The sequence below is a fragment of the Chanos chanos genome, chromosome 1 (assembly GCF_902362185.1).
Source record: "Chanos chanos chromosome 1, fChaCha1.1, whole genome shotgun sequence".
In the NCBI taxonomy this organism is placed as follows: Eukaryota; Metazoa; Chordata; class Actinopteri; order Gonorynchiformes; family Chanidae; genus Chanos; species Chanos chanos.
Genome location: NC_044495.1, coordinates 47,328,794 through 47,355,671, shown reverse-complemented (window position 1 = coordinate 47,355,671; position 26,878 = coordinate 47,328,794). Strand labels below are relative to the sequence as shown.

At 44.2% G+C, this 26,878-nt stretch overlaps 1 protein-coding gene across 2 annotated transcripts in view; it reads left to right on the top strand.

Moving 5' to 3' along the window:
• Nucleotides 1–26,878, top strand: part of rtkna (rhotekin a) — a 51,278-nt gene that overhangs the window by 17,855 nt on the left and 6,545 nt on the right. Inside the window, exons 1-6 of one of the 2 annotated variants that reach the window (XM_030782592.1) lie at nt 20,529–20,561; nt 23,393–23,592; nt 24,324–24,385; nt 25,966–26,019; nt 26,395–26,512; nt 26,704–26,878. The exon at nt 26,704–26,878 is cut by the window's right edge and continues 53 nt beyond it. In XM_030782592.1, coding sequence (XP_030638452.1) covers nt 20,529–20,561; nt 23,393–23,592; nt 24,324–24,385; nt 25,966–26,019; nt 26,395–26,512; nt 26,704–26,878 — 642 coding nt within the window. Of the gene's footprint in view, nt 1–20,528; nt 20,562–23,392; nt 23,593–24,323; nt 24,386–25,965; nt 26,020–26,394; nt 26,513–26,703 lie in introns of those variants that run through there. The other variant, XM_030782586.1, reaches the window with a different exon arrangement.

Here is a 26,878-nt window from a genome sequence, read left to right as displayed (position 1 = left end):
TTTAGCCTAGAGGTTTTGCAGTAGCTTGAGAAAGGCCAGACCTCTCCCCTAACCCAGAGTTGAACTGTGACCTGGACCTGGACCTGGACCTGCTCCAAATGCCCCAGCGCCAACAGAGACACAGGTGCCATGCATCAGACCTAGAGGAAACCCTAACCCCTAACGTAGCTTTGAAATGGTCAAAGCAAGAGAAGATTCTGCTGGTTCAGAATCAGTCAGGAAGAACCTTTTCTTGTGGCTAAATCTGTCCTCATATTCTTATATATTCATTTATAAACAACTTGTCCACATAAAGTTTTTAACTGTGCACTATGGTGGAAACAATATAGGAGTAAGTAGTAATACACTACAAGGGAAGTAGGGGTGGGATAGATTTAGGTGACTAGAGGGCCTGTGAGTGTCGAGGTCACCACGCATATGCAAAGGCCATTCATTGTACTAACCCCAGTCCATTCATTCGCTGTAAACAGGGCACTCTGGGGCTTTCTTTGACACTGTTGGTTCAGCTGGTTCACTCAGTGTAAGCAGTTATGTACTGACCCGTGTCCTTTCAGAGATAAATTCTGTGTACTTTTTTCCTCGCATATTAAGTGTTTCAAAACCAGTTGTGAGCGAGAAGCATGGAAGAGATAAACACGGTGGGTGGTAAAAGGTTTGCTTCACCCCAGCTCCCATTATAAATGCTGCTATTTACTGTGTGTTTGGTTTGCGTGCCTGGAACTTGTGCCCGTGTCTTTCCTTGCGTATTTGCTCGGCTGTGCTTGTAAACCTGACTGCGTCTTTGTGTTTTGGTTCAGTTGCTGTAAAGCCCCGGTCTTCCCCTCCTTCTCGGCTGCGGGGTGGAGCATTAGGGCCGGGGAAGCGGGTGTAGCTTGGTGGAGAAAGGGAGCATTGTATTTGGTCACCCACGCCTCGTCCCAGCCCCCCAACGCCCCTGGCCTGGGCCCTGGCATGGTTTGGAACGGGGTTGAATGGACAGTCTGTGCACAGGAACCAGCCAAATGCCTCGACTCAAACCAGCTTCCTTTGAAAAACACCATCCGGGAGCCAGGGCAGTGGAGTGGACCGCCAAACTTGCAGCAGCTGCGAGACCCTGGTCCTACCCTTCCAGAGCCCCTCTACCCAGACCTGAGAAAGTTGGCCCAGTTAACTGATAACACACCTTAGCCTCCCCACTCACACCAGCCCATCTCAGTGGACCCAGCAAGTCCCAGAACCCTCTAATCAAACCTGCAGAGTTACACTTAAACTGCCAGTCTGTGTCGCTGACATATGGTCCCTATTGCTTGAATGATAGCTAGTAGCAAGTAACTCTGCCCAAAGTAACTAAGAACCTTAAAGAGGGCTCCCCTTGTATCAAAAGCATACGCAATGTCCTAAGGTTCTAGTTATGAAATATGGAGAGTGTCAGAAACCAGCATGAAGACAAACCTGTAAAAACATGGTAGCAGACTGGGTTTGGAGTTACTGTACATGTGAGAGTCATATTTTATTTTACATGTCTGTGGGGAGTGGAGATATAATGTTTCGGCGTGGTTGTCAAATTGAAAGTCCTGCTGATCGCACATCAGGGAGTAGCTTTACTCTAGCTGGTCCTGTGTTAAGGCGGGGTGTACGTGATGCTGGTGTAACATGTGTGTTTCTGGTTGGGAAAGAGTGTGCGTTATTTCGCAAGGCAGAATCCAGTCTTACTACTCCTCTCACTGATAGGAGGAAAAAAAAAAAGTCTGATTTGAAAACTAAAATACATAAACACTCGTTACAATCAGTACAAATGAACTCATTTGTTTTGCTCTGTTTTAAGTTTGGCTTTCTTTGTTTATTATTTATTTTAGCTAGCAGCCTGCTGTCTCCACCCTGCTTTTCTCTAATGAAGCTGAGGTGTCACTTCTGATAAAGTACAAAGTCCACCCCTGCTGTGAACCTCCCTTTCTCTCATTGCCACATTTTTCTCGTGTCGTAGTAGCACCTCACATCTCTCCTTACATGAGGTTCCCTGTTCCTATTCTCTCCTGTAATTTTTTTCCCCCCTAAATTTATCCATTTCCTTCCTGCCCCGTTTTCAGCCCTTTCCTGCTCTTTCTCCTCTCACCTCAGGAGCTGACTGAATGAGGGTGCATTCTCCGCTGGTCGGCCAAGTTTGGCAGCCATAGCCATCTTCTTATCGTTAATATCAACACTATCAGAACATTTTCCACATTTTTATCCATGTAATCATGAAATTATTTTATCTTAGCAGTAAGATTAACTTTCGTCTTAGAAATTCCTCCAGTTTGGTCAGTTTCTCCCTGCTGCTGTTATGCCGTTCCAACCGCACATGCTGAAAAGAGACTCAGTTTGTGATATACAAAAGGATTCTTTTGAAAGATAAACATTTTCTTAGTGAACAAAGAGCATAAATGTTGGTGTAATGAAGCGAATGAAAACAAGTGAAACTGAAATCTTGTCACAGGGACAGAGCTTGACGATTTGATTAGTATTGGTTATTTTGATTTCTTGCAGAATTTTCTTAGCCTGAGATCACTCCGTCCATCTGTATAAAGATATTTTTTGCTTATTTTTTGGATGCTGAAAGTAGAATTTTACATACAACAGGCCCAACCTGACCACACAAAACACTCAGTGACTTTGTCACAAAACTGCCCCCTCCACCCTCCCTCACAGTGGGAGTCACTGACAAAAGGCGCAGAGAAACAGCAGGAGGCTCCTTTTCTTTGCTCCTAAACAACCTCCTCCCTTCTGCCCTCCTTGAGGTGAAAACCTGAAGAGTTTTAGCATTCCTGAGATGCTTAAGACTACCCACCTACCTATCTCAGGCCGTCTTCACTCTCAACTGCAGGCCAGATGATATCGTGTACAGGCTCTCTGAGTCTCTCCGGACTAGACTGTGTAAGGTCTATAATGTGGCATTTGCAGCTAATTCCATGTTTTATTTTCCATTCGTGTGTGCATCAGTCACTTTCTCCATGCACTGTATCTCTTGTTAAACAGTGAATTTGTAATGTAACTTATTTGTGTGATGTGTCTGCAAAATCCCATGGATTTTCTCTGTGTTATTGATAGCAGTGATAATATGTTTTCAATTAACACAAAGTGTTGTTGAAAAATAAAACCTACTGCTAAATGAAGTTTTTTCTTCTTTTTTTTTCTTCTTTTTTTAGTTTAACTGACTGAGGTTGACTCAGTGAATGCGATTAATGACCACTGGTGGTTTATCATTAATCTGAAAAATATCAGCCTTAGTTTTTATAGAAAGCATTTAATTTAAAGAGGCTGATTGCAAAACTGTATATACTCCTAGTCTGTGGTTTCACCGTAACTCAGTGCGGACCTTTCCCATAAAGTGAACTGGTAATTCTGTGCTGTCTTAAAAATGAGCATCTGTCATTGCTCGTGAGACAGATCGACTTAAGACCTGCGTTTTGTGTCTCGTGTGATCAGTTAGTGTCTGTTCAGATTTATGGCTCCTCTCAATGTAAACTCATTACTCCCTGTATACGGTTAAGCTGCGTCAGCCCCAAGACTCATCGATCCTCCCTCTGTCTGTATGTGTGTGTGTGTGTGAAGCAGAGAGAGAGAAACTGAAAAATTCCTATGTTTATTTGTGAGGTGCTGAGAGGTGCAGACAGCCTGGTCTCAGTTCCGGCTGGTGATGCAATCGAAACAAATCCCTCCGAAAGAATGATGTCACACGCTTTTTTTTCCACACTTAGTCATATCAGGTCGGAGTTCAGGGCCAGTTGAATAAAGGGGCCCCTCTTCAGAGTTGTTTGACTTCTACTTTGGGACTTTTACACATGAACCATATCAAATTGCAGTATTTTTTCCCCTATTCTACAGCCTTCTTGTTGCAGCTGATGAAGTGAACCACACTGCAGAACCACCAGACAGGGACTATTAAAATGGTTAAAGAGTTAAGCGCTATACTGGTCTCCATAGTACCATGAAGGCAACTTGCTTCGCCGCCATTGGAGTTTTTATGGATCACATCAGAACCTGCAGCCATAAAATGCCTCTAGAATCACTGAATTGGACCAGTGCCAGTTTACGCTTTGACATTAAATCTGGTTTGGTCTACCCTGGCTGTGGTGCAGTCTGGTGAAAACCAAGTCGGTCCCACGTTTTCTCATGATCACCACCCTACAAAAACATCTGAGCTGACCTCAGACCAGTGAACAAGAACAGAATATGTCCAGTTCTGCAGAGAGGGATAAAGAGAGAAAAAGGCCAGTGTCTCCGAGGATTAACAGACATATAAGCACACCATGTCAGAGAAATCTAGGTTAAGCCAGATTACAGCACAGTTGGATGACAAGTCTTAACTTCTTTCTCATTGGCATATGAAGTATGAGGGTGTCCCTGAGTTTTTCCTTGGTTCCATAAAGATTGGAGTGAAGATCCATGTTAAGGATTAGCTTATTACATCACTGAGGATTTCCATCACTTAGTCATGTCGTATTTTTATATGTATTTTTACATTTTAATCATATTGCTCATGATATGATGTTGTAATCACGTTTCTACATCATCACATACGCTACATCAAACAAAGAGCTGAACACATCTTTGAAAAAGAGGTATTGTCTCTGATTTTTTTTCTGTCATTGCTGCTTTGTGTTGTTTAAATGTGAGACAACACACATCCTCAAAGGCACAATTTGAAGGTTATTGACCTTCTTGGTCATGGATATGTTTGGTTTGGATGGCTCCATAATGTCAAAATCAATGTCTGTATGGACTGGCTTTGGCTCCATTGACTAAACCACATCACTATCTGGAGATGATATCCGGTCTGCGATAGAAAACCGACTCACACCGTGTTCTCTGCATGGCCCTGCTTAAAGATCTGGTCTCTTTCTCTTTGTGTCAGTCAAGACTGACGTGAGAAGATAATGTCTTCTTCACTGACACTGACTACGTAGCAGATGTTTCATTAGCAGTCAGTAAAGCCCCTTGGTAACCATAAACCCCAAGACGTTTGCCCATTGCAGTGTTTTGGGTCACATATTTTGTACATAACATTTTACAAAAAGCATTTAAAACAATTTGACTAATACTAGTTTATGATAAGTAGGCAGGGGAATCATTTCATGTTAACACAATAATGAATTCTTAATTGGGAGCTCTTGTGTTACATCATTTCGTACTGGTCACTTAACTGGCCTGTAGTTGTGGTGCTCTTAACTCTGGATGTGGTCACACACAGCTTTGAGCTGAATGTTTGGTATGTTTCCTGTCTCAGCTCTGCCCCACCCTTGGGAACAGGACAGTCGCTTACATAATTCAGTCGCATTCTCGTTGGAGCAAAACAATAGAGGGAAATGGTGCAACCGAGTAAATTACATTGGTGGCATAAATTTACATTGGAAGGAGAGGGAAACAGGAGAATGAAAGAGAGAGAGAGAGAGGCACTGTGTTAACTCGGATGTGTACAGTGAGGAAGGAAGACTGGCAGAAACTGACTTGGACCAGATAGGAAACAAGATTTTGTTTGTTTAGAGATTGTTGTTTGTTTTTCAATGAGGAAGTAAATAAGATGGAAGTTGAGTCTCCGAGGGAGATAGTAGGAAAGGTTACACAGGCCGCATACCAAGGCAAATGGATGTATTTATCCAAACAACGTTCATTTAATAACACAGAGGCAAACCCAGAGTTCGATAATTAGACATAATGAACTTGGCACGGAGGAATCGTGCAATAAAAAATGAATTCATCCCTCAAATTCCACGAAAGAATGGCTTGTTTTCTGTTTGTTATCTGTGTAATAGCAGGGCTGTTTCAGATTTGATTCTCAGTGCTTTGGAGTCTCTGTATCTCTCCTGAACGGACCAGTACATTCTCCAAGTGTCTATTCAACCATTGTGACAATCACCGTAATGTAACAGTCTCTTTCTCAGACCAGTTGGAATGTCCCACTGTAGAGAATATGTTGGGAACAATAGACCAACAGAATTGCAGGCTGTGTTTTGGTCACTGTCTGTGCATAGAGAAGGGAGTTTCAGAAATGCTCAGACAGACATTTGTGTGTGATCACTTTGAAGAAGAACTAAACATGAAAAAAGCCAGTCTGTGTGTGTTTGGCTTGTGTCTAAACCCCCCGGCATCATTCCGGTGGCCTTTTCACCCTCTCGTACTTACCAAAGGGACTTTATCCCAGTTTGCCTGAGGATGTTTACTGAACCAAAGCGTGCATAAGAATGATGTTAATTATATTGATTATATTTGTCAATTCGCCTGTATGGCCTAAAACCAAATGGAAAAGTCAATCCAATGGCTGAGCAAACGTGATATTTCTTCAGCTGTGGTCATCCACAGGGTGGAATATCACAGGACTGGACTGGGTGACTCAGCATCACTGAATGGGACTTTTTTTGTCTCCCCCTTTTTTACAACTGTAGGTTAGCCTTGCTTTGTACAGCGCATGAGTGCATCATTTCTGTTTTAAGGTTTTGCTGAACTTGGCTTCTTCTATGAAAATGATTTAAGCTTTCTAGTGTCAGTATCTTAGCAGAATGACAAACTAATTCATGTATGTTTTCCTCACACATAGCAGATGCTTCACATCGACTAAAGAACTGAAATTGTTTCCCAGCATCAGTACGGTGGGTCCATTGTTCTGTTTTCATTCATTTCGTCTTAATTAGTGTTCCACCGATTCTAATATTCCCTTACGCAAGGCTTCACATTGTTAACATGCTGTAATCCTTGGTGATCTGTCAGATAACAACACCAAATACCCTTAAGTGAACTGGACAACAACAGCAGAATTGGCCGTTAACATTGCCAAATGAGCACGTCTGATCTGTTTAGTGATGTCAAATTGGAAACTGTATTAGGTCTTTTGAAACCCAGCTCAGTGTGTATCAAAGTCATGTGATTATGGCAGATGTCATGTGACTTTCATAAACAAAGCGTATTTGAACAACACTCTTTCAGAACTTTTGTTGCTTTCCTGCATATAAAACTGGCCTTGGGACCCATGTCTTTGGACTAAACGATAACATGGAAAATGGCAATCTCTGATCCTAGACCTGTGCTTGGGGCGATCTTAGTCATGAACCAATTTGTCACATCCTGGGCAGCTTGAAATTTGACACAAAATGCTGTGATAAGAAGCCTCGCCCACTGAACTATGCTAGTGCATTTTATTCTTTGTTGTCATGGCCATGGAGTTTGTCTGGTCCCTTAGCGACTGAGGACTGGTTTTGGTAATCCTCTGTTAGTGATCAAACCTCACTTTAACTCTTAAACTTCCCCCTTCAGTACATTTTAGCTGCACGTGCATTCCTACCGTAAAATCATGATGTCTTTTATACAAATCTAAAAAACTTGTTTAATATTTTTAAACATAAAGTATCAGATGTTACATAAGCCTGTGTGAAAGGTTGCTAAGACAGCCCACTTGTTGCTTTCCTCTAATCTTGTCTGCACTTTTATCTCATCTGTCTTTTCGTCTTTTGAGTCGATTTGTGGGAAGTACAGCCTACTGTTCATCACTTAACTTCTTTCACAACCATACATCTCTCTCTCTCTCTCTCTCTTTCTTTCTCTCTCTCTTTCTTTCTCTCTCTCTGTCCTCCCTTTTCTGGTTTGCACAGATTACATTACTTTATGCATCTGTGTCATTTCAGTGTACATCTGTGTAATGCACACTATCTGAGGTATCTGAATGTCACATCCTTCCCCCCCTGCATCACTACACTGTAGGCCACAGTGTCTAGAGACTGAAGCTCAGTTTGTCCCACATTCTGCCATGGGCTGTAATCTCTGGAGTCTTTTCCATGAAGCTGAATGGGGTTTCTCTGGTCCTGCTGTGCTTGTCTGCCACACAGAGGCTCTCTGAGTCGTCTTAATCTGGAGCTGGTCTGTCAACTTGTCGGTCCGCTCACCACCCCAGACTCCACACCGTCACACGCTCCAGGTGTGGATGGGAGGAAGATTAGGGCAGAGACGCTAATCAGATAACGTTAAACATACGTTAAGTATCCTAGAGGCTACACGTCAGTGGTTGTGGATTGTGTACGGTTGTTGAGCCAAGAAAACTCATCTTAGATTTTAGTCACTTAGTTCAGTTCATAAAGCGCCACAAATAGAGAAAAGACGGGTTTATCTGAATGGCAGTTTGCTTCAAAGATGAACAGGCAATTACTACTTTTCGCTTTACACATGGTGGCAGTCCTTGATGAGCATTTTGAAGGGCAATGTTTAAAAAAAAAAATTAAAACAGTATTCATGTAGTCTTAGTGTTATTCATATTGATATAATTTGTTGTTGATATAATTCACTCAGCAAAATTTAGCATCATTAGCCTTGGCATGAAATGTCTCTTTTTTTTTTTTTTTGTGAAACCCTCGCTGCATTTGCACCATATTTAATTCAAACAGTTTGTCCGCAAATGGTCTCCCCCTTATACTGATGGTGTATAATATAAGAAAGTATGGGTGCTGTACCTTAAAGCTGTTTTAATGAATTCAATACAGCATTTATGATACTGTAATTAAAGTGTTGTAACTTTTTCTCCTCAGAAAGGTTGTCCTAGGCTAGGTTTGTAGACGTTAAATTGGTTTAACCCTAGACAAAATCCTTGGTCCCAATTTGAATTTGTAACCCCGTTACACAGTATTCCAAGGATTCACTGCTATTGTTAGACCACTGGTATAATCCTGAAGCGTCGTAGAAATGCAGCAAAGCTGAGAGAGAGAGAGAGAGAGAGAGAGAGAGAGAGAGAGAGAGAGAGAGAGAGAGAGAGAGAGAGAGAGAGAGAGAGTTTGTCGTTAAATCATTATTCTGGCTCATGATGTGAACACAGCTCCTCACTCGTGTGGTGTTTCAGTTGCCCTCCCTCCATGCGTCTTCTAACTACTGCACTGGAAACACACGGATTCTATTTACCTTTTATTTTAGGCAGTTAACAGAGCAGTCTCCCACAGATGGGCTTCTCCTGTTATCTTACACCCAGACCAACACAACACTCAGTTCGTCCCCAATAGGCGCCGTACCCGCCTCCTAGCCTGCCCCTGTGGTTGGCTCTCGTTTTGCATGGTTCCCCTGCGTCGGAAGGCGAGTCGGAGAGGCTACCGATGACAGCCGGGAGATGAGCCCGGACAGATGACCGTGTCAAGCCGCAGTGCTCACGGGCTAGTCCAGCGTTCGTCAGTCTTTGACAGAGCGCCAACGCCTTTTACGAGTGTTTTGCCAGTTTTCCGACGGTCCCGGTTTGGCTTCTTCTGGTTGGGTTTTTACACTTTAGGAATGTGTTAGCTGGCGTGAATGGGGCTGGTGTTGCGTAAGCGTGCGCGGTGATTTGGGAGTTTCACGGTCGTCTTTGGAAGCATCACCAACATGAACAACTCAAAAAATCAACGAGTAAGTGACACTGGTGTCTGCTTAATGATTTAATGTGTTGTAAACTTAAATGGGATAGAGATAATTGCACAGTGTTACATGTTATTTTGATTCACTATGAGAGGCATGTTGCACATTTCATAAGACACGTGGGAAGTAGATAAGTGCACTTTGTCGCTGTGCAAAATTGCCGATAAAGAAATTAGCCAACTTTAAATGGTAAACATTCCTGCGCATCATGAGAGCTGCGTTCTGTGCAGGTGTGCAGCAAGGTCAGAACGCCCACGCGCTCTCGAGTATTAACGGCGTTGATCAACGTGAGAGACGTGGGAGAGTATACGTAGGCTTATTGAAACATGTGCAGTAAAACGGCTGGGGAAACATTATTTTAGTTGAAGAAAATGGGTAATTGCTTGGAACATTTTATTGTAGTATGGCGATTAGAAAAAGAGACATTGGCCTAATAATTGTGCTTGCAAGGATAAATGGCTTTAAGCTTGTGTGTGTGTGTGTGTGTGTATGTGTGTTTATGTTTGTGAGTTTGTGTGCTGTCCATTGCCAATAACTGGAAAAGTTTCACTCAGGATTAGAGTACTGACTGTTCATACAGATCCACTCTGCGTCACTACACAAACTCTTTCTTTATTCTTTAGGATTAATTTAATCATATCATACTAAATCCCCCTCAGTGTTTCCTCTGTCCTACGAGAGCCTTGTGATGGAGTCACAGGACAGGGTGTGGCGATCGTTCATACTTCTCCCCTATTTGTTGATCTGCTGTAGAGTATTGTCAGTCCTCGTCCAGGAAAGGCAACAATGTCTCCATTATGTTTCCCTATTGTGGCTCTTTTTTCTCCACTGGAATGAAAGGAACTTCTGTCAGACATTCTAGAACTTAAGAGATACAGGACAGTGGACCCAGAACACGAATGTTCCAACAGTGAGCGTCGACTGAACGAAGAAGACGCCTTGTTTTATGGTAATCTCTCAATTAGACAAAAAGTCTTTTAAACCTGATGGAATGGGTCCTTCTAGCTTGACCCAATATCCGTCAAACTCTGATCCAAATCCGTCATCCCAGATGAAATATTATTCCACTGGAATGGGTTTTGTTATCTTTACTCTGTCCATCATTCCGTGGCTATTTAGCATTTCCAGCTCTGGAGGAGAGTATGGGGGCCCCTAATTCCAGCCTGGTTTCTCCTGTGGCTGAACTTTCCTGTCTCTCCAATACACAGACTGAATGCATGTGTTTGGTCTGATCTGGGGAGATCATGTTCACTCTGGCCTAGCCTGGTTTTATTTGAAAAGGTCACTCAAATCAAGACATTTTAAGGGCGAAGGCACCCCCACCGCCCCGCCTCCCTCCTCCGCTTTGCCATAGCATTGTTTCAGACCAGTTTAACTGTTACCGTTTTTGTCTGTCTCTCTAGCAAATAAAAAAAAAAAATCAATAGCTATCAATCTCTCTCCCTGGGCTTTCTCTGCTGGTTATGATCTGCTGCTTTTCGGTTAGGCAAGCTAAAGCCCCTGCACTGCTGCAGTTAGCTCATTAACCGCACTTCAGCTGCCTTTTCTAGAATCAATATTGGCTGGAGAGAGATGGTCTATCAGGTATTGCTTCTTCTGGTGTGTACTGGCTCACTGCAGCAGGATGCAGGAGTGTGTGTAGAATCTCTCTAACTGTGATGCAGTTAGAGTCATGCAGAGTTGGGAACATAAGGAAAGTGTTTGGGGCAGAGAGTGGTCGTTAATGCTCCAGTGGTCCAGAGAATGTCCAGCTGCAGTGGCAGAAGTGATAGAGTTTGTGTCTGCATTTTCACACGCTGCAGTGGTGCAGAAATCACATGGCAGAGCAGACCAATTTCATAGAAAGAGGGCAAGAAATAAACACACACATGAACGAGGACTGTTGCCTTTGCAAAGGCTATTGAACACACACACACACACACACACACACCCTAGATCTCGTTGCAAAGGACCAATGTCCCAAGATGAAGGCAAGGTATGCATCCGTCTCTTTCTTGCTCTCTCGCTCTCTCTCACACACACAGACACACACAGAAACACACAATCTGCTTCCCATTTTTCTTTCTGCACTGCTTTATTTCAGACACCATCATTTCGCTTGGCTTGTTTGAGTGCAGTCTTGGAAGAGCCACTAGCTGAGCAGGCCTGTTTGCTAAGGCTATGACCTGTGTATTTATAGTCCAGCAGTTTGATTTATCTCCTTCTCTGTGTGTGTGTGTGTGTGTGTGTAAGGACTGAATGCATATATGCAGTAGATAGTGGGAGCTGACTGATTCAGTGCTAGCAGTCAGAGGTAATCTGTTTAGATGAGTGACTGTCACTCTGTTTAACAGGGCTGACTCACTCAAACACCAATCTGCTCATCAAAGATGATTCATTGAGAGTGCGCTGAAGGATCATCAGCAAATCCTTTCACATACACACACACACACACACACAGATTGCGTGTGCCAATCTCTCAGTGTTGTCTGTCTCAGTCTCTTTTGTGAATTCGCATTCATATGCAGGTACTGGCCATGTGCAGTGCATATGTGTGCGTGTATGTGTGTATGTATGTTTGCGTTTATGTGTGTGTGTGTTTGTGTGTGTGCATGTGTGCGCGCCCTAAAAGAAAAGCAGAAAAGTACAGTTGTTCACTTCATGACTTGGTTCAGATGGATACATGCTTTTAATCCACCCTCTCTAATGGCTGAATTTCCAAGAATCTGTGTGTACAATCCTGCTTTGTGTTGCTGCACTCTCCCGCCAAGCTGCTGTTAGATTTGTTTGGATAATGGAATTGGTGCTGTGTTGCTGAAGGGTGTGGAGGGGGCTTTAAGGAGATCTTGGGTATAAAAAAAGAAAAGAGAAGAAAAAGAAGAAAATGGACACTAAAACGCATGAGCACATACACAGGCACACACACACACACACACACACACGCACGCACACACACACTCACACACACACACACACTCACAGATTGTGTGTGTCGGACCATTTCTCAGTTTTCTCTTTCTCAGTCTCACTTGCATGTGTGTATAGAGACATACACATATGCGTACACACACACACAAACCCACAGTATTGCAGTGGGACTGTAGTGTATTCTCAGAGACAGTGGGGCTCCAAACCAGGAGGTCAGAAAGTTTTTATACTCTGGAGACTGCAGCTATGTGTGAGAGAGGTCTGCCCCTGTGTCCCCACACACACACATGCACACACACACACACGCACACACACAGGACAAGCAGGGTCATACATCCTCTCTGTTTTTTCTCTCTTTCTCTCAGTCTCTCACACAGTTTCCCATTTAAACAGGCTTTGTCAACTGCTCCTCAGAATGCAGGATGTCCAAGGACAAAGCTCTTGAATCTTGTAGCCACCGGTTCTCCCACACTGGACACGCATATTGAGAACAAAAAAAAGAAAACAGGCTTCCAGAAAACTGCCGCAGAGATTAAAACCTCTCTCTCTGGCTTTCTTCTTCTCTCTCACTCTAACAATCAATACTAATATCATCTGAAATAGCCGGGGTCTCTAAAGGAGATGTAACCTCTGACTTCCACTGCTATGATCTGCTTCATAGTTTTTCAGTGTGTGCGAGTGTGTACTGTGTGTGTGAGCGTGTAGTGTGTGTGTGTGTGTGTATGCGTGTGCACGTCTGTGTGCCTGAGGCAGCTGATTGAACAACTACACTGCTTGGTGCAGAACTGTGAATTTAAAACAGTCTCCTCTCTCTCCCTCTTTATGATATGTGTGTGTATACATAGATAGATGGACCTTGTGTCAGTAGATGGTGGTTTAGATGTGGTTGACCTACGAAAATTATATATGTGTTACTAGAACACTTCTCCCCTGGAATGAGTGGCCCATATCTCCCTAAATATCTCTCCGCTCTCTTACTTGGCCTCTTTTTTAACGCATGAGAAAATTATCACCGTGAAGATTTCCTTTCCTGCTTCTCACAGCCTTTGAGGTTTTTCTCGTCCTTTTCTCCAGCCCCCCGTTTTCTCCTTCATTCGTGTTCCTCCTCATTCGTTCTCACCTCCTTCTTTCTGTTCTCTTGTTTTCTCCTTCACTGTTAGAGCTGTTTTCTGCATGCGTGAGTGACACCTCTGGGAAATCATGCCTGCAGCTGGACAACAGAATGTGTATTTGTGTGTGTGTGTGTGTCTGTGTGTGTATGTGTGTGTGTATACATGAAGAAATCTGTTGGTCCCTTTGCTGTGTGTGTTTATGTGTGGGTAAGTGCAACTGAGTGAGGTGTCTCTGTGTTATGAATTGTCTAAAATAAGTGTGAGCGCATATGTGTGTGTGTTTGTGTGTGTGTGTGTGTGTGTGTGTGTGATAGAGTGGCACTGTACACAGAGAACTCCTGATCAGCGTTACTGCAATCAGTAAATCCTCTCTCTCTCTCTCTCTCTCTCTCTCTCTCTCTCTCACTCTCTCGCTTTCTCTATTTCTCTCTCTTTCTTTTCCCGACAGCACTGGTCATTATTAACCACACAGCCTGATCACATACAGAGACACACACTTGTATGTCCAGTTATGGTTTACTCTTCCTGTGGTCTGAGAGATTAAGGAGGAGGGAGAGCGGAATGTGTGTTTGTGTCAGTGATTTAGCTCTCGACATTAGCTTTGGCTTATTTGAATTTTCATGACTAACATGTATCTTTCTGCGTCATTTAGCCTGATTCAGTTTGGTAAATAAAAAAACTCATTCTGTCTATCTGATTCTGATGCTGATGCTGATGCTGATACTGTGGTAGTCTGTTCTGGTATGGTATTCTGGTATTGGCCTCCTACCATTTTTGTCTGGAATATCCTTAGCCAAACATCATATAAAGCAGGCCAGTCTTCAGAGACTGCAATGAAATACCAGAATAGTGTGAATGGTTGTAACTTACAGTGTTCAGTTTGTGTGGAAATTAAGCTTCTAGTGAAATTTTGCGGATGCTTCCTAAAAAAGTACAGGGACTGAATCAGCACTTGGCTAGTGTGCAGCTGAACAGATGTGGATGTGTGTGAAATCTGTCTAGACCTGTGTGAGTATGATTCTCAGATCCAGCGGTATGGACGATAAAGCAGCCAGTGCAGGTGTGTGAGACCTCAAACCGCTCAAGTCCACCACATACACATATACACACACATACACACACTCTCACATATATATACATTCATATATACATGCACATACATACTCACACACACACACTCGCAAACACACACAGTCACTGCAGAAGGAGATCAGGATTTGGTGTCTACCTCAGTCAGTGTGAGTTTGATCTGAGTCAGTCCTTGAATAGGAAGGTGTTACTGTTGCTGTATTTGTCAGAAATTCTAACATGACAGCGGTTGAGTCCCACAAGACAACCATATATAATTCTGTGTATACCTGTGCTCTAAAGCTCCACACATTAAGATACTTATCACTTTTATGTGGTATTTGCTTTGTTTGTGAGTTTAGCAGTTAGACTGTGAGAAAGAGTACTCTTTCGAATGCGTGTGAATTGACACACCCACAGATGGAATCAACACTGCACTGGATCTCCTGTGGAGTTGTACCCCGGTTCTGCGTCTCCTGAAGTGTGTCTGCTGCCTGTCCCTGATTCTCCAAGGTCACCTCAGCCACACTTTCAGCTGCGTCTATACTTAGAGAAGCTACAGCCCCAGAGTCTCTCCAGCGCTTTACCACCAATTAGCCTTTGTGATCCGATTAGCACAGATCTCTACATCCAGCCTCAAACTGCGCTAAAGCTAAAGAGATTAGACAGCGCCAAGAACTCCCAGTCAAACACTAATACAGTTGATTAGTGAGGTAACCCCTTTGCAACCACCCCCTACCCCCACCCCCAAACTACAACCAACAAATATTACATAAGATAATCAGCATCCCCAGAAACTGTCCTCGCAGTACGCAGTCAGAGGTTAGCCTATGGTTGACTGGCTAGGGCCCAGAATGAATGCTCTGTGTTTGGGTGGGGAAGAGAAACAGAGAGGGGATGAGATGTGTGTGCGTGTGTGTGTGTGTGTGTGTGTGTATGTGTGTGTATGTGAATGAAAGAGAGAGAGAGAGACAGAGAGAGGATGAGATGTGTACTGGGAGACTTTATGTACATTTCTATTTTACATATCTGTATTTCTTCATAGACAGAGTCTCTTCAGAGCCTCAGAACATCTCTTGCTTTCACCAGACATTGTCTTATATGCATATCTCATGTATTATTTATGTCCTATTCTTGCAGTAAGATCTGAGTAATGATTGAATGTCCTGACATTGTGTGATAGGAAAAAGCACTGTGCCTTCAGCATTGACATGAAGTCCCTTCTATGTGTCTCGACGACACAGTGTGCACTAAACTAAACTAAAGCTGATTTTGTAAGTGTCATTACTGATTGGTCTGTTAATGTGTCTTTCAGTAGTTCGTCCAACCAAAGAGGGATGAAAGATGAGTTGATTGTGTGCTATGAATATGACTTTTAAGTTCTTGAATTTTCTGTTCTGGGAAAAAACCATCACGCGACAAGCGTTGTTCAAAGGTTGATGTCTCTCGTGCCCTCAAAGCATTCGCAGTTTGGTGACGGGACGCGTCGTCTCCATGGAGACCAACCGTCTCCGTTGCGTTTTGGCTTTCTTTTCAGCCTGTCAATCACAGCTGTCAACACAGACGACAGTATCTGCGAATTTACAAAACTTCAGGCGACTCGCAGCTTTGTGCCGTACATCTGGAAAAGCGGTGAACTGACAACAAAAATGTTGGGAGTTTTTGCCATGTGACCTGACGTAGCGCTTAGCGTTTAGACTATTGTCTGATACTTCAGGCATTCGAGCTCGTAAATCAAATGGCGCAGTGGTGTAGACGATGCCAAAACTAAGATGAGGATTTAATTGAAACACAATGCATTGGTGCTTTGTCAAAGTCTGTCATAATGTGATTTACCTCATCCCTTTCTCCTCGTAAAACATTTTCACTGTTTTTTAGTGGTTGGAGTTCCATGCTGTTTAGCTCTGTGCTTTTGAACTGTGACTACCTTCCAAGCTCTCTATGTAAACTAGCTGGATGATCTAGTTGTGACACTACAAGTCTTCTTTGGATGGAGGCAGCTCATTGGCTCAAACTTTCATAAAGGGCGGGGCCCAGGGTATGGATCATGAACCGAGACTATTCTAGGTTTGGTCCACATGCTAATCCAATGGATTGATTTAAATATTCCCAATCAGATTTCTCCTCTCTGTGTGTAATCTACTCGCACACTTTCTTTCACACACACACTCACACACATGCACACACATGCGCACACACGCACACACACACACACACACACACACACAAAATTACATACTCTTGCACACTTTTGCACAGACAAACACACTCATACTCTTTGTTTTACGTACAGACACACCCCATACTTTATTTGAATCAGATAAGCTCGTCAAAAGTTCGTTTTATATGCTCTCGGATAGACATGCACACCGTCCAGCTGCGCTGGAACGCTCAGTGCCTTTGTGTGGGAACAGCTGTGCGGAGTTCCACAGTCCCACACTAATGTTCTGACCCCCCACCCCTCACCCCTCAAACTCACACATCTCAAATGGTCCTTAATGAGACACATACACTGCTGTAGCCCTGACCGTGTCTTTACTGTGCCTCAGAACAGCCACATTCTCCAGCATCAATACCCCTGCTGTACATGGCCATGAATGCAGCAGCTCTGTGTTCTGCCAGCTGTGTGTTTTATGCCTGTCTCTCTCTGTCTCTCTCCCTCTCTGTCCCCCCCCCCTCTCTCTCTCTGTCTGTGTGGGGATTTGGATAGTGTTAGAAAACCATTGGGCCTTGGGTAATGACAGCATTCACTCACTCTGGCCAGCACAGCTTTGCCATGTGAGTACTCCTTTCACTTCTCTCCAAAAAAGCCAAAACTCTTCCTCCTTCAAACAATACTTGCTTTGCTGCTGGTTGCCATGGTGATTTTTTTGTTAGTTTGGCGTTTGACTTGGGAGAGTTTATAGGGTGGTTGGTGTGTGTTCGGCTTTGTAAAAAACTGTTGGATGCATTTGTGTGCTGAGATGTGTCTCTTGTTTTTCTGTGTGGTGCGTTTGTGGCCTTTTGCGTGTCTGTGTTTTTATTTTTATGTGAAGGCGTGTTTGTGTACATCTCCTGTGCACTTGTTGTGTGTGTGTGTGTGTAAGAGAGAGGGAGGGAGAGAGAGAGGGAGAGCCAATAGTGAGAAGCCCTCAAAAATCCAAGCGTTTCAGCTATCAAATTAGCAAGTAGAGGCCCTTTGGAGAAGATAGTCGACGATCTGCCATGTCTTTGAGGATCTTTATCTGTCTCGTGGTGCTATCCCTCCTATTTCCAAAAAGCCCCCCATGATCTCTTTTGGCCCCCCTGTTGCCCCCCCCTGCCCCTCCCTGTCCTCACCGCAACCACGCCCTAAGCTGTGGGAACCCTCTTAGTCTGTGAGAACCGCACGAGAGACGCAGGAAGCGCGCTGGGATTGGGTGGAAGGGCTGGACAGGGGTGGGCACATAGTTGTGGTCAGCAAATTGGAAGCCAGTTTCTCCTGGGTCAGTGAAAGCTAGTGTGTGGGTGTGGTCTGGAATTCACAGATCACTGGATGTTTGCCTTTTTGGGTGTCACTCACTGTAGTTCCTGCCCTGCTCCAGGGAAAAGTTGCCTTGTGAGCATTTTCTCGAAGACAGTAGAACTTTTGTAGGTGCTGGATAAATTCTGGTTCTGGTTAAAACACCTGGAACCAATAATGCTTGTGAAGAAAAGAAAATAGTGAAGGAGATGGTTCAGTGACTTGCGTGTTACATGTTACTGTTGATGTAGGTGTGAATTAGAGGTGTGTGTGTGTGTGTGTGTGTGCGCGCGTGTGTGTGGGTAATGTAAGGAGGCTTCAGTCTCACTCTAATTCACACAGTTGCGCAGTTGTGTGTGTGTTCCCCTTGCTCCTTCTCTGGTCTGGCCTGGTCTCTCTCTCCCTCTCTCCCTCTCCTCCTCCCCCTCCCCCTCTCTTACAGACTTTCCCTCACAGTTGTTTGTGTCATTCACAGAACTGTATGCAGTGACATAGCGGGTAGGCAGGAAGTGACCTCACAGCGCTTGACTTTAGTAGGGTTAGCTATCTGGATTGTGGACACGCACACACGCGCACACACACACACACACACACACACACACACTTCCCTGTCGCATGTGAAACTAAGAATACAGACCTGGTCTAGTTCTCCCCTACTCTTCTGTTGAAATACTGATAAAGAAAACAGTTCTGAGGCATCCACAGTATACATATAGTGAATCTTTCCCCACTGTATAAACTTCTCATTATCTATAGTAGGGAAACATTGTTTTCATATTGCAGTTATCTTTTTAATCTTTTAGTATCATAAATAAAGGATAATTTCATAAAGGCACCAAAGCGCCCCTGATATAACAATAATAATAATAATAATAACAATAATAATAATAATAATAATAATAATAATAATAATATAACAACATAAGCGTAGTCATCAGTCATAATTGTTATTATTATTATTATTATTATTATTATTATTATTATCATTAAGTAAGATGCAGAACACAGATTATAAGTAATAATCATGGTTAACGTTTAGTTAGTAGTGTTAGTGATAAAGTAATACATTCTCATTGTAAATATCTCTTCTGCATCATAACATTCATTTCCCTTCCCATGACCCGTCTTTCTGAGTTCTGATCTGACCATGTGAACCGTGACGTCTTGGTCGTAGAACAGAATCTGGCACGGGAAAGAAGTCAAAGTTCACCACTGATCTGCAAACACAGATCCCACTGCTGGGCAGAACCATCGACTGATCAGCTAATTAACTAATCAAATCAAACCATTAAAGATATGTCTGTCCAGGGAGACACAATCTGGGTGACCACAGTTTAAAATGGGTTTTGTGGCCCCTGGGGGCCGAATTAAAACTGGGTCACTGTTTCACTCCGACAAACAGCTGCCACTGCAGTGTTTTGGTGTAAAAACAAACTGTGTGTGACTACTCACTGCTATTACTAAAGCATTAACACTGGCCTTTCTCCTTAAAGTGTATCCGATTGGCCTTGCATTGGTTTGACTGCTTGGCTGTCTGATAGGTTTAAATCTTTAGGTTTATTTTGAACTAGAATGGGAAACTTCTAGTTTACCCTTCAAAAAAGTCATATGATGTTTTGGTCTCATCACCAGTTTTGTAAACTACTGAAAGTTTGTACACAGGAGTGCTGTTGGCAGGATAATCTTGGATGGTGGACAACATCTCAACCCAGCGGTGACACTGATATGTGTGAAAACACGTGCAGCACAGCTGTGCCTTATTCACTCATACCAGCACAACACCCACTGCCATATCACTACCATGTCACTACCATTTCCTTATCACGTCACTGCCACCTCACTACCATGTCACTACCACCTCACTGCCATGTCGCTGCCCTGTCACTACCATGTCACTACCACGTCACTACTATGTCACTACTATGTCACTACCACGTCACTACTATGTCACTACTATGTCACTACCACATCACTACCATGTCACTACCATGTCACTACCACGTCACTGCCCTGTCACTACCACATCACTACCATGTCACTACCACGTCACTGCCCTGTCACTACCACGTCACTACCATGTCACTACCACATCACTACTATGTCACTACTATGTCACTACCACGTCACTACCATGTCACTACCACGTCACTGCCCCGTCACTACCACGTCACTACTATGTCACTACCTCGTCACTACCACGTCACTACCATGCCACTACCCTGTCACTATCATGTCACTACCACATCACTGCCCTGTCGCTACCCTGTCACTGCCACGTCACTACCCTGTTACTATCCTATCACTACCATGTCAGTGTCACTGCTGTGTTGAGAATGATCTGCCATCCAAATAATATCCAGCCAACAGTGGTCCTCTGGTCAGAAACTGAGCATTGTAGGACAGGATAGAGGGTGGCTGACAAATTGTCCATGGTAACAGATGGGCTACAGTCTGTAACTGTACACAGACATAGGTTACACAGGTTACCTGTAAGGAAAGTACACCTCTTAAAATGGTCAGTAAGTGCAGGTGTATACAGAAAACCATCATGGCAAATGTTTTTGCATTTTAAAATCAAATTTCAAATGCTAACGATATTTGAAGTCGCCTCAGTACAAGTAGAGGGTTTGGACATTTAGTCTGTGGACAGCTGCCAACTCACGTCTCTCTTCCTCTCTTCCTCTCTCTCTGTCTCTCTCTTGCTTTTGTTCTCGTTTTCCGATAACGGGGGGGGGGCAGATTCAGCCTCCCTCAATTATTCCCATCTGGGCTCATTTTCATCTATCTCATGCTTCATTACCTGGAAACAGAGGAATGACTGTGCCCCCCTTTCTTTCACTCCTCTTTTTCCCCTTTCTGTCGTTCTTTCACACCCTCCACTTCCCGCTCGCCACACTTACTCATTCTCTCGCTCCCTCCTGGCGCTGCTCCTGCCTGGCAATGTGTGTGTGTGTGTGTGTGTTAGAGAGAGAGAGAGACCCTATTTATAGTGGTGGCGTGAACCTGTTGAACATCCAGTCAGCTGTTACTAGACATCTGTTTCATCATCCACAAGGCACTGATGGCATGTGTGTAATATTCACAGGCATCAAAAACAAACATACGTCATATCTATAATTTCTTTTCTGTCAGTGTGAGCAGAACTATGTGTTCCCTAACCCCGCCGGTATTCAGTCAGATAGCAGCTCACACATTGCTCCCATCGCAACTCGTTTTGCTAACTCACCGGGAACATCGGATCTTGTCAGAGAATTTAAAAACCAAATAACTGCAGCTGGTATTTGCTCTCAGAGGCAAAGCGAAAACATATTATTGCTGTAGCTCCAGAGCTGAGCTTTTGCATGGACAGCCCGAGGTGAGAGCTTCAAAAGAACTTCTGCGTGGGAATGTAAAGCTTCTTCAGGAGAACAGTGTGTGCGTGTATGTGTGTGTGTGTGTGTGTGTGTGTGCGTGCACGCGTGTGCTTATGTGTGCTTGCGTGTGTGTGTGAGTGTGTGTGCGTGTTTGTATCAGAGAGTGGCACGGAAAGTCATTATTACTCTTGTGGGCTGAGTGCTCTTTTTAGGAAAAGTGAAGCCTTATGCTGGGCCCACTCCATTTCACCACTACTCACGTGTAGGTCTGAGGTGCAGAATTCTCTCTCTCTCATTCTCTCTCTCTGTCACAGATCCAAACACACTCATTCTCATCCCTCTCTAGTGCGCAGTCTGTTTCCTCTCACGTTGGCAGTGTTTTGGTGCTTTGTCTCGCTCTGTGTCAGACTAGCCTGCGTATTGGGACTGGGTGGTGGGTGACTCTGGGTTTTGTTAGCTTTTCAGAGCCACTTCACAGCCTGTTCCAGATTCCTCGTCCATCATACTTTAATTCATTCTCATCTGGCTAAGAAAGAGGTCCACCGTCCTAAATGTTTCATAAATGGGCCGTCAGTTTTCCATCTTACTGATAGTTAAGACGCAGTCTTATTTTAAGTCTCGTCCACTCCCGCCTCAAGACTCAACTGACAGTTCATTGTATTCAGATGAAAGGCCAAAAGAGACTGCAGTTACTGGGCAGTCAAGTAAGTCATGTGAGATTTTGAAGAGAGAAGGAGATAAAGAGGATATATAACTCAGCTGAAGTGTGTGTGATTGAGAGAGAGTGACAGAACATGTGTGTGTGTGTGTGTGTGTGTGTGTGTGTGTGAGAGAGAGAGAGAGAAAGGCTGTGGAATGTTTACATTCTCCTAATTAGAGTCCAGACTCAAGCAGTAGCCAGGCTGTGATAGTGAGTGGTTGCCATGCCGACAGGGGTCAAGAGGACAGGCCAGTGTTTGGGTCTTGTACTGCGTTGTCCTTTTTGTCTTCCTCTTTCCTCTGGTTTTACTGACTGCTCCACTGTAACTCAGAAGCTCTGGTGACAGGCTGTTTATGTTTAACACTCCTAATGGAGGACCACCACAAGTACCGCTCTTACACACCCTCCCTCCTCTTTTTCCTGTCTCCTCCTCATGCATTTTCCCCTCTCCTGCCCCACTTAAGCCAACACCAAATCAACTGAATCATATTCTCCTCCAATGCCATTGCTTGTAAAATGGCACGGGGTTGCAAGCATGTACTTGGATACCCCTCCCTAAGGGAAACGGGTATGGAGAGATGTTGTGCTGTTTTATGACATTTCTCCCTCCCTGTTTGGGGGATAGGACAACGGGGGGCCGGGGGGGGGGTGTTACAGAAAGTGTGGAAGAGAATAAATGTTGCAGTACCTTTGTGTTATGGGGGGTGGTACGCAGAGGTCAAGAGGCAATATATGTCTCTTCCACCCTGTTAACTCTGCTTCAATCCTGTCACACCTGACTGCACCCAGACGCCCTCAGCCCCAATTACCCCCCATTACAGAAAGGACTGCCCCGTCTGGGGGCATAGGCTGCACTCACTGGCCCGTGCTGAGGACAGCCGCAGTGGGGTAATGTGCCCGAGCTTCGGGGACGTGGTCCAAGTCTTTGTGTCCTGACAGTCAGTGCAACGTGGCTTCACACTGACATGACTGTTCTCAAGATATTAAAAGTTTAACAGTGTGAATATGCTATGAGTAATTTAGCTTTTTACTGGGCGATCTGTCTTGTTCAGGAAGCTTGTTTTGGTGATTATAGATGATTAACAGTCTGTGTGGATTCTAGAAAGAGGTCGATTTAATGGAACGTGTTGTGGAGGCTTTAAAATGTCAGCACTCTTTATTACGTTGACTAAAACACCGATTTCTTCATTTGTTTTACCTAATTTCTCTTTCCTCTCCATTTGCTTTTTGTTCTTTTTCCAAATGCCCTGCCTGAATTAGCCGACCAGAATTATTCATCATCTGGATTACCTCCATATTTTTTTACTGTGTGCAAGTAAACAAAAGGACCGTCACTTAGGAATAGTGTTTTATAAAAACTCACCCTCTCTCTCTCTCTGTGTGTGTTTGCCTGCAGGACACTGACATCCAGAAGAAGATAGACTATGAGATCCGGATCAGGGAGGGTGCATGTAAGCTGCTGGCGGCGTGTTCTCAGAGGGACCAGGCCCTGGAGGCCTCCCGTAGCCTCCTCACATGTAACGCCCGCATCATGGCCTACATGTCAGAGCTCCAGCGCATGAAGGAGGCACAGGTCATGCAACGGGTCGCCCGCAGGTCAGGCCAAACACTGGACTCCACAGACTGTGTGTATGTGTGTGTATGTGTATGTGTGTGTGCACATGTGTGCGTGAGTGTTTGTGTGTGTTTCTGTGTATTTCTGTGTGTTTCTGAGTGTGTATGTGTGTGTGTGTGTGTGTGTGTGTGTGTGTGTGTGTGCGTGTGTGTGTGTGTGTGTGGATATGGAATTAACAGGGTTTTACTCTTTAGTGTCATTAAAGATAGATGTGTTAATTTTGGATATATCTGCAACTCCATCTTTCTCTCTCTCTCTCCCTCTCTCTTTCTCTGTGTGTGTGTGTGTATGTTTTTCAATAAATGTGTGAAAATGACAAGTGCACTCTCTGTGCTGTGGACATCCCAACTCTGTGAAAATGTGAGTCTAGCTCATGGCCACAGTGGTTGTTTTAAAAGACATTGTTAATATGCAGGCATTGCTAAAGGGAAGAGAGAGCTCTGCCCTGTAGCAGGAAGTGGAAATGAAGCACTGCCTGTTGTGATTGGTGAGAGTAGAAGGCTGAAGTCTGTCTGAGAAGTTAAAAGAGCCATGCTCTCCTGTCCTCTGTATCTGTTCACAACTTCACAGGATGTCAACAGAGAGTCCACTCAGATTACTCTCATCTCTCTTAAATACACTCATCTCTTTCTGACTTAAAAATTATGGGAGAGCCATAAGAAAATACAGAATATGTGACGTGTATGTGTGTGTGTGTATGTGTGCACTACAGGTCGTCTGACACAGGAGCTAATGATGACAGACATCCCTGTAAAGGCAAAGTGGCCATTTCAGGTAAGACTGTGTCAGAGCAGAACATAACAACTGCCTGTGTTTTGCGTTGTGTGTGTGTTCGTGTGCATGTGTGCGTACGTGTGTGTGTATGCATACATATGTGTGTGTGTGTGTGTGTGCGCGTGTGCGCGTGTGCGTATGTGTACGTGTTAGACCGCATGTTCTGCTCAGCTAGAGTCCTGAGTATTATGTGTCGTCTGGGCCAGTTTACGTGTGAAGTCCAGAGTTTTATGACAGTGTGCCCCACCAGCCTCTCTTTACACGGAAGCGTTACTGTCAGCCTAGAACTACTCTTTCACACACACACAAAAACACATACACATGTACATACATATGCATAGACACATACACACACTTTAACACACAGACCACACACACCACACACACAAACACACACACTCACGCACACATGCATGCCCGTCTAACCACACAGACCACACACACACTCTCACACACGCACCCACACTCTCACAGACACACATGCATGCCTAAACACATGCTTACGCGCACACACGCGCGCTCGCACACACACACACACACACTGTCATGTTCTCTTAACTATGTCCATAGCGTGCACAAGGACTTTGTCTCTGTCTGTGTTTTAGAGGAAAAGCAGAAGGTACATTCATGTATTTTCTGTCTGTGTGTGTGTGTGTGTGTGTGTGTGTGTGTGTGTGTGCGAATACTGGTCAGTCATCAGGCAATTCTGTGTGTGTGTATTTGCTTATGAGACTATCTGTGTTTGTGTGTGTGTGTGTGTGTGTGTGTGCGTGTACTCCCAGTGGGAGATAGCCCCAGGGGCTGGATCCCTAGTTGAAAGAACAATTATGAAGTAATTTCCCCCCAGCACTAGCGCAGACACACAAGAACCCTGTATTCTATAGCTCTCCACTGAACACAGACACAGTGGGAGACACACACACACACACACACGTCCACACAACCACACACACACACACACACACACACGCACACACACACACCATCATAACGTCTTATCAAAGTAACACTCATTTCTGCTTGACTTTCGGACACATGCAGACACACACATTTTCTAATTTGACCACACACATTGTTTCCAACTCCTAATCGCTCATGTGATGTAGTTATTATGTTCTTAATTATTCCTTAATGGCCACTAACGTTTTGTTCCTTCCCTTTTTCTCTCTTTCTTGCCTGTCTCTGTTTAATGTATTAGACCAGACAAAGTGGAGTCTAGCCTTGGTTGACTGGTATACTGGTATTATAAATGTAGTCCTGATTAAGTGAGCAGGCGCGCGCACACACACACACACACACACACAGAACACGGCCTGCAGGCTATAGATAAGAGACAAGTAATGACCTACACAAAAGGAGAGCAAAAATCAGTGTGAGTGTGTGCGTGTGTGTGTAAGTGTGTATGAGTGCGTGCATGTGTGTGTGCGTGTGCGTGTGTGTTTGTGTTTGTGTGTGTGTGGGTGTCTGTGGGTGTCTGTGTGTGTGAGTGTGTGTGAGTGCATGCGTGTGTGTGTGCGCGCATGTGTGCATGTGTGTCCAAGAGAGAGAGAGAGTTCTCTGACTGGTTGTCTTTGTTTCAGACATTCGAATTCCGTTGATGTGGAAAGACACAGAATACTTCAAAAACAAAGGAGGTAAAGATGACTGTGTACCCGTGTTAAAACGTTTGTCTCACTGTACAGCTGTCACAGAACTGCAATGCTTTGTAGAGCTACAAGCTGCACAACTGGAATCGTTTTCATTAGAACCATGCACTGCACTCCCCTCCAGGCAAACAGAACAACTGTGGAATATTCTCTCTGGCATTCCCACAACAAGCTTTTTACTGAAGACAAAGCACTAGAAAAAAATGACAATTCTGCAGATGGTGAATCTTCATGTGCCCAGACGCTCAGACAAGCATTCGTTTCTGAGAAATGATAGACTGAGATGGCGAGGAAAACTTTATTATACTGGAGAGTATAAGGAAGCATAAAAAAGCTCTTCCTGTCTCTCGCCCTCTCTGACAGAACTCCACCGCTGTGCTGTGTTCTGCCTGCTGCAGTTAGGAGGAGAGATCTTTGACACAGACATGGTTATGGTGGACAGGACGCTCACTGACATCTGCTTTGAAAACACCATAGTCTTGTGAGTTGGTTAAATGTGTGTGTGTGTGTGTGTGTGTGTACACGTATGCGTGTGTATATGTGAGGGTGTGTGTGTGTGTCTCTGTGTGTGTGTATTTGTGTGCCTCTATTTCTATCTGCGTGTGTGTGCATGTGCATGCATGTGTGTGTGTGTGTGTCTGTGTCTAATTGTGTATCTTTATGTTTGGTCAGTAATGAAGCCAGCCCAAATTTTGAGCTACGTTTGGAGTTGTATAGCTGCTGTTCAGAGGAGGACTACAGTGCAGGCAGTACACCCAGGAAACTGGCCAGCAAACTCAGCTCGTCACTGGGCAGATCCTCTGGGAAAAAGATGAGGGCGGCCATGGATCCTGGAGCTGGCTGTCCA